This window comes from Coregonus lavaretus (assembly GCF_964263955.1).
Source record: "Coregonus lavaretus genome assembly, chromosome: 38".
Taxonomy (NCBI): domain Eukaryota; kingdom Metazoa; phylum Chordata; class Actinopteri; order Salmoniformes; family Salmonidae; genus Coregonus; species Coregonus lavaretus.
The window spans coordinates 24,246,073-24,259,238 of NC_140025.1; the positions used below are offsets into that span (position 1 = coordinate 24,246,073).

General features: G+C 41.7%; 1 protein-coding gene across 1 annotated transcript in view; it reads right to left on the minus strand.

The window, feature by feature from the left end:
* LOC311112199 (sodium/hydrogen exchanger 9B2) overlaps window positions 1-9,337 on the minus strand; it is a 30,227-nt gene extending 20,890 nt beyond the window's left edge. The window contains exons 1-2 of the mRNA XM_084155224.1: window positions 9,258-9,337; window positions 41-315 (exon numbers count right to left, since the gene is read on the minus strand). Coding sequence (XP_084011350.1) covers window positions 41-148 — 108 coding nt within the window. The 5' untranslated portion in view covers window positions 149-315; window positions 9,258-9,337. The remainder of the gene's footprint in view (window positions 1-40; window positions 316-9,257) is intronic.
* Between the last annotated feature and the right edge of the window lie 3,829 nt (window positions 9,338-13,166).

Consider the following 13,166-nt stretch of genomic DNA (forward strand, 5'->3'; position numbering starts at 1 on the left):
ATCTATTAGCATTTTGGCTAAACCACTAGATATACTATACCTCTGCATGGTTTGTTACTGGCGAGGCTCCGGGACTTTGTTCTAGGTCCAGCAAGGGAGAAGGTGAAGGTGTAGGCGGCTTCAACTTGGGCTGGTCGTCCTCCATCATGGCATCTAGTACAGTTCACTTTCTCCTCCTCACTTTTTCTCTAACCTCACAGCAAACCCGGTGGAGGGGTGGGGTTGGCCATCGGTGCACTGCTGCTCTGCTCTTCTCCTGTTGTATCCCAAGGTCTGACTCTGTCCAGCACTAGCTCCCATTCAGTGGGTCGTCACCTGTTTATCAGTCAAAGGCAGTGAGAGTGAGTGTTTGCTTGGTGGAACTGGCCAGAGAGGCATTTGAGGCAAACATGGCTGTAGAGATATGAGGTGAAAACCAACCAAGTGCAGAAGCAATCAAAGGTGAAGGTAAACAGTACTATAAAAGAGATTATAAAGAAAGACAGAGGTTTTCAATGTTCAGCATTCTGCTACCAGTATGGAATGAGACTGGGAGTAAGGGAATCAATGCATGAATGCAGAATCTCGTCATTAACTTCATATAGAAATCATACTATGTTATTAGCTACATTGTCACCACTCTCCTTCTCCTATGATAAAGCCATGAAATATAATGGCATTTCACTTACAGTAGTGTCCATTTTATCTGAGACAAGCTGAAGTTGGATTGCTTTCCATCCACAGTTTTTATGCGAGTAAAGTCATACTGTATAAAAAATAAATTGTGACAGCTGTGATGGAAATAGGAAGTGTTATAAATGCCGACAGATCATTTGTTCGTTCAACATGGTCGAAATGGCGGTGGAAACGCCTTTATGCACAAATATTGATACAGTATAATAACCATCATCTCGAAGTAAACTTGGGAGTCGTGATGATATGGTGTGTGGTCCTCCCACTACAACTCGGGAAACCATGCAGTTTATTAGGCTACAGATGAAACAAGTTATGATGAACTTCACAGGGTGGTGACAGTGCACGGTGATGAGCTTCATGCTGCTTTCCAATAAATATCTAGGGTCTTATTCTGGTGACATGATGATCGGTGCTTGACTGCCGTTTGACAAATACTCACTCTTCAATAATAACTTCATCATGTAGACTAGCCTACCCGCGCGCAATATTTCCTTTCATAGGATAGCCAGAGCCAAAGTCATTATTATCCATCGGTGATTGGTTGAGCCTTATTTGAAGGCGTGACATCACTTCGAGCCCTGACCAAAACAATGGTGTACAATCTCTCTCCCATCGGATCTAAAACTTGGTAACAAGTGACAACCTTAAAACCAGTAGTAACGACCAACTTCAATGACAGTTATCTTAAAATTAAAAAGACATATCTAATATTCCTGCACCCCAATAACATTGTCGCCGAGGAGGGCTTGTTAGCTAGCTACAGGGTTTGAGTCACCTCAGCCATTTTATTATAAAACAGCTCAGCTAACAACGCTAGCTAGCCTATGTCTAGACGGAGGAGCTCATGAGCATATACTAGACATGTCACATAGGCTTCAGGAGCCAGCTGGTTAGATATGATTCCACCATGGGCAACAACAACTGGCTACTAGTTAGTTTTCACCAAAATATCTTCAACTCATAACTAGTTTATCCAGTGACCACCGCATTTAGAAGGACAGCTACTGACTGAAATGTAGCATGCTGGCTCACACTGGCCAGGCAGAAGCCATCTCGCTAGCTATTTAACAGTTAGCTAATCGTGGACGTCAAACGAAGACGCTAGCTAGACTCCGAAACTCACGGGCTACAATAGCTAACTGGTTAGACATGATAACAACATGGGCAACAACTCATAGTTAGTTTAGCCACTTACAACTGCATTTAGGAGGCTAACTAAATTACTGAAATGTAGCTAGTTCACTGGCCAGGCAGTAGCCATTTCTAGCCAACTAATAGATTTCCTATAGATGGGTTAGATCGCTAAGCTTTTCACATTAAACTACCATCTTTCCTGTAGTTTATTTTATTTTAGTGTTACCAACATAGTGATGCACACACTGAATGATGTGGCACAGACGGTGGTCACACACTACAAGATTCTTCACTTGGTTGTGAGGATTCTCGATACCACGCTGTCTTGTGAAAACAATGATGTGATTAGATTTAACGTACGAGCTGTGGCTCAAAGCAGCATCATAAACGTTCAGTCAGACATTCACGCTTGCCATAGAGTTGAACTATCTAGCCAACATTTTGAATTGAATAACATTGCTTGTGAACTTCAGATCTGTAACGTTTTGCTTTGGTAAAGGCAAGCACAAACGCATCCTTGTAGTAGTCATCGCTCCTGCACGAGATGCGTCATCATCTCACTGGCTTCTTCTCTGGCGAGCTCTCATTGGCTATTGCTGATCACCGTTCTCAAAACTAGTCGTTGCACATCTCACAGTACAAGAGCATTGCAGATTTTGTGCCGATAAAATCAAACATGTTTGAAAATATCAGGACGTCTGGGACTGCTCAAAGATGAGATCGGTAGCCCTCAGATTGCGTCTCTGACCCGCTCACATTAAATGAGCGTCGTAACGACATGGGGATTTTGTCTCTGATCTCCAAATCGTGTGCTGCACTCCTGGCTTCAGCTGACAACATCACGAAAATGATGCGCACGCTTCCTTGGGGCAGAAGTCAACCTGTTGTTGTGGTTCTGGATAGCAATAATTACCAGAAACTGCCATGTGGGGAATCACAAGTAGCTTGTTTCATCTTGTTATTGATACCATGTCTTGTTTTTAGGTGTTTTGACTGACTTCATGTCAATGCTAATATGGCTGAAATTCAAATAGCTAGCTAACCAACAACTTTAACGATGTATTTGAGAGACAAGTGCTCATTGTGCAAATGTATTTATTTTCAAAAAACATTGGAGATGAAATATAGCTTACATGTTGTCAACAATCTAAGCCAACCCTGTCTGTTTTGCCCAATAGTTGCGCACACCTCGGTTTTGTTGCAAAAACCAACAACCCATCTATTCTTTGATGAGTTTGTGGAAAGGTAAAAGCGCATCTGTGTAACATCACACACACAAGAAGGCTCAACCAATCACTACGCAACTCAAGAATATTGACTTCTCCTCCAGCTATCCTACAAAAGGAAATTTCGCTACCAGCACTGTATCTGCGAACGTTGGCTAGAGCGCATGTGCCAAGACCAGAGTGGGCACATTTGCTATTTAGGCCTAATGCAACAGTTTGTGACAAAACTATTGGTAGAGTTTAAAATGCGATGGAAACACATTGAACTTTAGATTTTTAATCGGTACATGAAGACTTAAGTGAAAAAGTATACTGAACAAAAATATACACGCAACATGCAACTATTTCAACGATTTTACTGAGTTACAGTTCATATAAGTAAATAAGTCAATTGAAATAAATTAATTAGGCCCTAATCTATGGATTTCACATGACTGGGAATACAGATATGCATCTGTTGGTCACAGATACCTTTAAAAAAAGGGCGTGGATCAGAAAACCAGTCAGTATCTGGTATGACCACCATTTGCCTCATGCAGCGCGACACATCTCCTTCGCATAAAGCTGATCAGGCTGTTCACTGTGGCCTGTGGAATATTGTCCCACTCCTTTTCAATGGCTGTGTAAAGTTGCTGGATATTGGCGGGAATTGGAACACGCTGTCGTACACATCGATGCAGAGCATCCCAAACATGCTCAATGGGTGACATGTCTGGTGAGTATGCAGGCCATGGAAGAACTGGGACATTTTCAGCTTCCAGGAATTGTGTACAAATCCTTGCGACATGGGGCCGTGCATTATCATGCTGAAACATGAGGTGATGGCGGCAGAGGAATGGCACAACAATGGGCCTCAGGATCTCATCACGGTATCTCTGTGCATTCAAATTGCCATCGATAAAATGCAATTGTGTTTGTTGTCCGTAGCTTATGCCTGCCCACACGGAGCACTCTGTTTACAACGTTAACATCAGCAAACCACTCGCCCACACGACCCCATACACGTCTGCGGTTGTGAGGCCAGTTTGACGTACTGCCAAATTGTCTAAAACGACGTTGGAGGCAGCTTACGGTAGAGAAATTAACATTTAATTCTCTGGCAACATTTCTGGTGGACACTCTTGCAGTCAGCATGCCAACTGTGCACTCCCTCAAAACTTGAGACATCTGTGGCATTGTGTTGTGACAAAACTGCACATTTTAGAGTGGCCTTTTATTGTCCCCAGCACAAGATGCACCTGTGTAATGATCATGTTGTTAAATCATCTTCTTGATATGCCACACCTGTCAGGTGGATGGATTATCTTGGCAAAGGAGAAATGCTCACTAACAGGGATGTAAACAAATTAGTGCTCAAGATTTTAGAGAAATAATCTTTCCGTGCTTATGGAACATTTCTGGGATCTTTTATTTCAACTCATGAAACAAGGGACCAACACTTTACATGTTGTGTTTATATTTTTGTTCAGATTCTATAACGTTAGCTTATGTGAGTTACTTTGCCTGACCTCACTGAGTACGGTTACATGCACACAATAATATGATTATTGTGGATCGTCAGATTAATATAATGGTTTGTTTAAAACGTTTACATGCTTTGCAAGAAGAATGACTTCCCTAATAATAATTTTACATGGACACATTTGATGGGACTGAAATAAATGCAGAAAATCGCAAATCAAAATAAACGTTCTACCAAAGCGATCATGTTATTTTTGCGAAGTCTATTTGATTTCGGACATATAAAATGCGTTATGTGACAAAACATTTAAATGCATACTTTCAGATTTTCCTAACTCACTTCACTCTCCCAAACAAGCTGAGATTTGCGCTTGTACATTTACATGAACATTAATAATTAGATATTCAACAGATTATGGCATTAGTCATGTAAACACCTTACTTTACTTATCTTAAATCGGCGTAACGTCAAAATCGAAGTAAGCATACATCGATTAAATCACCGGGTTTTCTGAGCTAACTTTGGAATGATTAGGACATGTAAATAACTTCATCGGTGTTCCAGCACTGTATTTGATCTGTGCATGTGCCAGCACCGGTAGCTCAAGTGTCCCTCTTACGTGCTACCCAGACCGCGCATGCGTCCGTGTGCACCATCACGCACAAGTTGATTTTGTCCACCCACACCAGACGTGATCAGGACACGCAAAACAAACTCTGAACCAATTATATTAATTTGGGGACAGGTCGAAAAGCATAAAAAACATTTATGGCAATTTAGCTAGCTAGCTTGCTGTTGCTAGCTAATTTGTCCTGGGATAAAAACATTGGGTTGTTATTTTACCTGAAATGCAGAAGGTCCTCTACTCCGACAATTAATCCAGAGATAAAACGGTAAAAGTTTGTTTTCTAGTAATCTCTCCTCCTTCAGGCTTCTTCTTCTTCTTTGGACTTTATATGGCGGTTGGCAACCAACTTTATGGCGCATTACCACAACCAACTGGACTGGAGCGTAGTCCTCAGTTCATCTTTCGATCACCCACGTGGGTAGATGCTCCTAAAAACCAATGTAGAGATGGGAGAGGCAGGACTTGCAGCGCGTTGAGCATCACAAATAGAACCGAGTTCTATTTTAGCGCCTGGCCACGCAGACACTCGTTGACGCGTGCGAGCAGTGTGGGTGCAATGATTGAATAACATGTATGTGTACATTTATTTTGCAACGCACGCAACGCGTGCGGTGTGGTCAGCATGTTATGCACGAGTGAAGTGAGTTCGAAAAAACTTAAAGTATGCATCTTAGAAATCGAATTCACATACAAACTTTATATGTCTGAACTCAGAATCAAAAATGTTTGGCAAAACTAACATGGTCACTGTGGTATAACGTTTATTTTGATTGCCGATTTTCTGCATTTATTTAAGTCCCATCAGGTAGCCTGATTTCAGATGTGTCGATGTACACTGCTCAAAAAAATAAAGGGAACACTAAAATAACACATCCTAGATCTGAATGAATGAAATAATCTTATTAAATACTTTTTTCTTTACATAGTTGAATGTGCTGACAACAAAATCACACAAAATTATCAATGGAAATCAAATTTATCAACCCATGGAGGTCTGGATTTGGAGTCACCCTCAAAATTAAAGTGGAAAACCACACTACAGGCTGATCCAACTTTGATGTAATGTCCTTAAAACAAGTCAAAATGAGGCTCAGTAGTGTGTGTGGCCTCCACATGCCTGTATGACCTCCCTACAATGCCTGGGCATGCTCCTGATGAGGTGGCGGATGGTCTCCTGAGGGATCTCCTCCCAGACCTGGATTAAAGCATCCGCCAACTCCTGGACAGTCTGTGGTGCAACGTGGCGTTGGTGGATGGAGCGAGACATGATGTCCCAGATGTGCTCAATTGGATTCAGGTCTGGGGAACGGGCGGGCCAGTCCATAGCATCAATGCCTTCCTCTTGCAGGAACTGCTGACACACTCCAGCCACATGAGGTCTAGTATTGTCTTGCATTAGGAGGAGCCCAGGGCCAACCGCACCAGCATATGGTCTCACAAGGGGTCTGAGGATCTCATCTCGGTACCTAATGGCAGTCAGGCTACCTCTGGCGAGCACATGGAGGGCTGTGCGGCCCCCCAAAGAAATGCCACCCCACACCATGACTGACCCACTGCCAAACCGGTCATGCTGGAGGATGTTGCAGGCAGCAGAACGTTCTCCACGGCGTCTCCAGACTCTGTCACGTCTGTCACGTGCTCAGTGTGAACCTGCTTTCATCTGTGAAGAGCACAGGGCGCCAGTGGCAAATTTGCCAATCTTTGTGTTCTCTGGCAAATGCCAAACGTCCTGCACGGTGTTGGGCTGTAAGCACAACCCCCACCTGTGGACGTCGGGCCCTCATACCACCCTCATGGAGTCTGTTTTTGACCGTTTGAGCAGACACATGCACATTTGTGTCCTGCTGGAGGTCATTTTGCAGGGCTCTGGCAGTGCTCCTCCTGCTCCTCCTTGCACAAAGGCGGAGGTAGCAGTCCTGCTGCTGGGTTGTTGCCCTCCTACGGCCTCCTCCACGTCTCCTGATGTACTGGCCTGTCTCCTAGTAGCGCCTCCATGCTCTGGACACTACGCTGACAGACACAGCAAACCTTCTTGCCACAGCTCGCATTGATGTGCCATCCTGGATGAGCTGCACTACCTGAGCCACTTGTGTGGGTTGTAGACTCCGTCTCATGCTACCACTAGAGTGAAAGCACCGCCAGCATTCAAAAGTGACCAAAACATCAGCCAGGAAGCATAGGAACTGAGAAGTGGTATGTGGTCACCACCTGCAAAACCAGTCCTTTATTGGGGGTGTCTTACTAATTGCCTATAATTTCCACCTGTTGTCTATTCCATTTGCACAACAGCATGTGAAATGTATTGTCAATCAGTGTTGCTTCCTAAGTGGACAGTTTGATTTCACAGAAGTGTGATTGACTTGGAGTTACATTGTGTTGTTTAAGTGTTCCCTTTTTTTTTTTTGAGCAGTGTATTATATTGGGGATAACTTAGTGAGATCTGACCTGCCCCCTGAGCCCACTCAGACACTCTTGACACCCATTCCAAATGGGAACTACAAATGCAACAGCACTACAAAAACATCCTTCTTTAGACACCCACATACAGGTCGAAAAATCCATTAGGGGTATCATCTCTTGCAAGACAAAGGGAGTCAAATCAGGTGTAGGAACACTAACTATCCAGTAGCAGCTCACTTTGTTGAAGCCAACCATCCCATCTCCTCCCTCAAATACACTGGCATTGAGCATGTTGCTCTACCAAGGAGAGGAGGTAACATCGAGATCCTCCTACTACAGAGGGAGGCCTACTAGATATCCTATTTAAAAACATTGACCCCTAGTGGTCTGAATATTGACTTTGATCTCAGGCCCTTCTTATGAACAATTATATTTTCTATGAACAAGTCTTATAAATGAATATATTATTTCTACAACTTATCCGCATACACACAATACGTTCCCCCTGTTGATGATGCTTATTATGCATTATGGTTGAACTAAAATATTACATTTAACAAAGCATTTATTAAATTGGAAACATTAAAATATATATATGTGAAATTAAATTAAACAATAATGTATGTTGATACTAATCTTATGCTAATGCTAATGGTTCCTCTCTAGGTTTCTTCCTAGGTTTTCGCCTTTCTAGGGAGTTTTTCCTAGCCACCGTGCTTCTACACCTGCATTACTAGCTGTTTGGGGTTTTAGGCTGGGTTTCTGTACAGCACTTCGAGATATTAGCTGATGTAAGAAGGGCTATATAAAATAAAATTGATTGAAATTGATTGATAATGCTAACAATAGCCTAATATATTCAATGCTGTAAACTATTGTCTTAACAGTTTCAATCAATTCATTCTAATCAACCTAATAATTATGACACACCCCTCACTATTGTCATTGGTTGCACTAATTGCAGTTTTGTCTACATAACCTGGTTCAAGCGTTCATGACATTACCCTGAAGAAGGCACATTGATGGTTTACGCAATAAATTACTGAGAGTTTATACATAGTGTGCGACTCTCTTTGTTTTTATAGATAATTAGGGAAGTCATTATTCTAGAAAAGCATGTCAACGTTTTAAACGAACTATTATATTATCTGACTATCCACAATAATCATGTGTGCATTTAACCGTGCTCAAGTCTCGCACGTCAAAGCTGCGAAGTTACCACACAAACTCATTGCAAAGCAGCCATCAGGCTAGTGAAAATGATAACCAGTGCCGCCACAAATATGACCAGCAACGTTGTTTATGCCAGTAAGCAACGCTGACCGACGTTAGTTAATCCAATTTTGAAGAGGCAAACACTAATGAATGCTAGGTTTAGCGCAAGACCATATGGCACCTTTTGGAACCTAGCGACTTTAGCTAGCTAACGTTATTCGCAAACCTGTGGCATATGGTCTCGCGCATTAACAATAAGCTAGCTAGTTGGCTTCATTATCGTATCTTTACATTCACATTATTCATATCGACGGCTTTAAAAATGTATTTATTCCTGTAGAATCTTAAACATAGCTAACTAACACTATGGCTAGCTAACTATTATTATGCCCCAGCTGTCTAAAAACGAACTGAATTACCGCACGCAAACCTTTAGAAAAATTGCTACCAACTGACTTAGAAGTTGTTTTATAAATCACACCATAAAGTAGTCTCGACAATGACTGTTGTTACTCACCTCAAAACGCAATAACTGCCATGCCCACTTATGAACTGTCTGCCTGCCTGCTAGCGGATTCCATAGATGGAAACAAGTGGGAATCAGGAGGATTAGTGATGTCCACTCCTGCACGGAGTTGCTACAGTACATGATGATGATGATGATGGGCAGGATCGATGACAAGACCATCCACATGAGATCAGTGTGCATTATTACAGTAGCACACAGGTTTTAATTCTGGACTTTGACTACTACAGGCTACAAGGCTAAGCAAGAAAATAAAAAAATTACATCATTTTCAAAAAAAGAAACATACATAGCAATAGTAGTTAGGCCTATTGATCGGATCCGTGTACTGTATGTTCAATCAATATCCGAATTTAAACAACGAAAACGGATAATAATTTCCACTGCATGAAATCATTTTTCTAACCTCATCCACAAAATTGTATTCAGGAACAGAGATGCCTGGAGAGCAGCAGCTGCAACAGGATAGATACACACGTTGAGGCGTGGCTTAACATGACCACGCCTCCGAGGATGGTACAACTGTACGACAAATGATTTGCATGATACTTATTCTGCCACTCTGTGGTACCCGACCTGCTAACACTGAAGCTAGTAAAACTATTCTTGAATGGTTGTGTATAAAATCTCCAGAATTACCTATGTTTACCTTTGATGATGTTAAATGGCATTATGCTTATCCTTGTAATTCCGATCATAACCATTTTATTAACATTATTATTCTCTTGGCCAAATATTATATTCACAAATGTAAATGGGGTGAAAAAATTCCTTATTTTGTAGTTACAATTGTATAAATCCATCAAACTTGTGAAACTAAAAAAGTTGAGGAAATTATTAGAAGTCATGTCTCTGAATGTCTATTAATGTCTCATTGCCTTGTCACATATAAATAGTGTCCTGAATTCTTCTTATTTTTTTGTGAAGGGGGGGGTCAACTGGTGTTTTATTATTTTATTTTTTCATTGTATTCACAGGAATGTCCCTGTATTGATGTGTAATATTGTTATTATTGTTGCAATAAAAAATAAAAAATAAATAAAAGTAGCTAGTAAAACTGTCGCATTATATTTACGTCACTGTTTGTTTACCCCTGAAATTAGTTAGCTGGCTAGCGAGATAAATTAATATCGATCTAATTCGCTAGTCTTAGATATGGTGCGTAACAAACAAGTGTTAGCTAGCGACTTACTGTGAATGAAGTGTTTCGAACAGAAATGCATCAAGTTCTCTTCAGATGAGAAGGGATCACTCCCAAAGATTGATACCCTGGTCAATGTGGATCCAACATCTTCCCTATACATGTCTGCCTGTACTGTGGCGCAAGGCACCATCTCCTCCCCAATCTTTTTTGGGCATCTTCATCCATACTCTGCCAAGTGATTGGGTATTCCTTTGCCTGCAAAAATAATAAGATGCTACACCAAAAAATAAGCAATGTTAAGATAACTATTTAAAGTCAGCAAGTTTAAAATATAAAGTATATCCAGCACATCACTAACACCTCATTTAACTAATTGTGGTTTAAATTGTAGGCCAAGAATAGTTAAACATAGTGTTTGTCCAGGGCAGCAATAAAAATGTGCACAGAGTGTAGTACCCTGGGACAGAAATCACCCACGTCTGTATTTTAGAATGAGCTTCATATGTTACAATGAGCTGACAATTCTGCGTGATAGAGAATAACATGAGTTGATGGAAAATGATATAGAGTAAGGGAAAAAAGTATTTGATCCCCTGCTGATTTTGTACGTTTGCCCACTGACAAAGACATGATCAGTCTATAATTTTAATGGTAGGTTTATTTGAACAGTGAGAGACAGAATAACAACAACAAAATCCAGAAAAACGCATGTCAAAAATGTTATAAATTGATTTGCATTTTAATGAGGGAAATAAGTATTTGACCCCTCTGCAAAACATGACTTAGTACTTGGTGGCAAAACCCTTGTTGGCAATCACAGAGGTCAGACGTTTCTTGTAGTTGGCCACCAGGTTTGCACACATCTCAGGAGGGATTTTGTCCCACTCCTCTTTGCAGATCTTCTCCAAGTCATTAAGGTTTCGAGGCTGACGTTAGGCAACTCGAACCTTCAGCTCCCTCCACAGATTTTCTATGGGATTAAGGTCTGGAGACTGGCTAGGCCACTCAAGGACCTTAATGTGCTTCTTCTTGAGCCACTCCTTTGTTGCCTTGGCCGTGTGTTTTGGGTCATTGTCATGCTGGAATACCCATCCACGACCCATTTTCAATGCCCTGGCTGAGGGAAGGAGGTTCTCACCCAAGATTTGACGGTACATGGCCCCGTCCATCGTCCCTTTGATGCGGTGAAGTTGTCCTGTCCCCTTAGCAGAAAAACACCCCCAAAGCATAATGTTTCCACCTCCATGTTTGACGGTGGGGATGGTGTTCTTGGGGTCATAGGCAGCATTCCTCCTCCTCCAAACACGGCGAGTTGAGTTGATGCCAAAGAGCTCCATTTTGGTCTCATCTGACCACAACACTTTCACCCAGTTCTCCTCTGAATCATTCAGATGTTCATTGGCAAACTTCAGACGGGCATGTATATGTGCTTTCTTGAGCAGGGGGACCTTGCGGGCGCTGCAGGATTTCAGTCCTTCACGGCGTAATGTGTTACCAATTGTTTTCTTGGTGACAGGTGGCTTTTATACGGGTAACAAACTGAGATTAGGAGCACTCTCTTTAAGAGTGTGCTCCTAATCTCAGCTCGTTACCCGTATAAAAGACACCTGGGAGCCAGAATTATTTTTGATTGAGAGGGGGTCAAATGCTTATTTCCCTCATTAAAATGCAAATCAATTTATAACATTTTTGACATGCGTTTTTCTGGATTTTTTTGTTGTTATTCTGTCTCTCACTGTTCAAATCAACCTACCGTTAAAATTATAGACTGATCATTTCTTTGTCAGTGGGCAAACGTACGAAATCAGCAGGGGATCAAATACTTTTTCCCTCACTGTATATGGACAAATGTTATTTTTTTCTTCCAGCCCGTCACTAACACCTCATTTAACTAATTGTGGTGTAAATTGTAGGCCAAGAATAGTTGAATATGGTGTTTGTCCTGGGCAGCAATACAGATTTGCAAAGAGTGCAGTACCCTGGGACAGAAATCACCCACGTCAGAATTTTAGAATGAGCTTAATATGTTACAATGAGATGACAATTCTGCGTGATAGAGAAGAATAACATGAGTGGATGGAAAATTATATATATATAACGTTTTAATTAAAACAACAACAATACAATACAATACAATACAATACAAAGACAATACGAATGGCTGCTCCACTCAGTGGATGCTCTGGTCATTGGGGCGGCGCACAATTGGCCCAGCGTCGTCCAGAGTAGGGGAGGGAATGGCCGGCAGGGATGTAGCTCAGTTGGTAGAGCATGACGTTTGCAACGCCAGGGTTGTGGGTTTGATTCCCACGGGGGGCCAGTATGAAAAATACAAAAAATTATGTATGCACTCACTAACTGTAAGTCGCTCTGGATAAGAGCGTCTGCTAAATGACTAAAATGTAATGTAAATGTCATTGGGTGCGCTTGCCCCACCAGCCCCGAGACGCCGGCAGGGCACCACCAGGACCAGCACACACAGTGCTCACAGCGTGAAACCAAAACACAAAACATAAATAACTAAACACAAAACATACAATAATCATATTCCCACCCTCACCCCTGATTGGAGGCCATCAAACATTTATACTGTGTATATGTGTATGAATTTATTCCCACATTCATTCAGTCCAACCTTCAGACAGCCACATATCAACCCATCTTTCCCAGTAAATTATAATTCTACCATTTCCTCTTGCAATACATCCCTCCATTCTACCATGGTGTCTCACTAGGGACTTGAACCTCCCCATCTG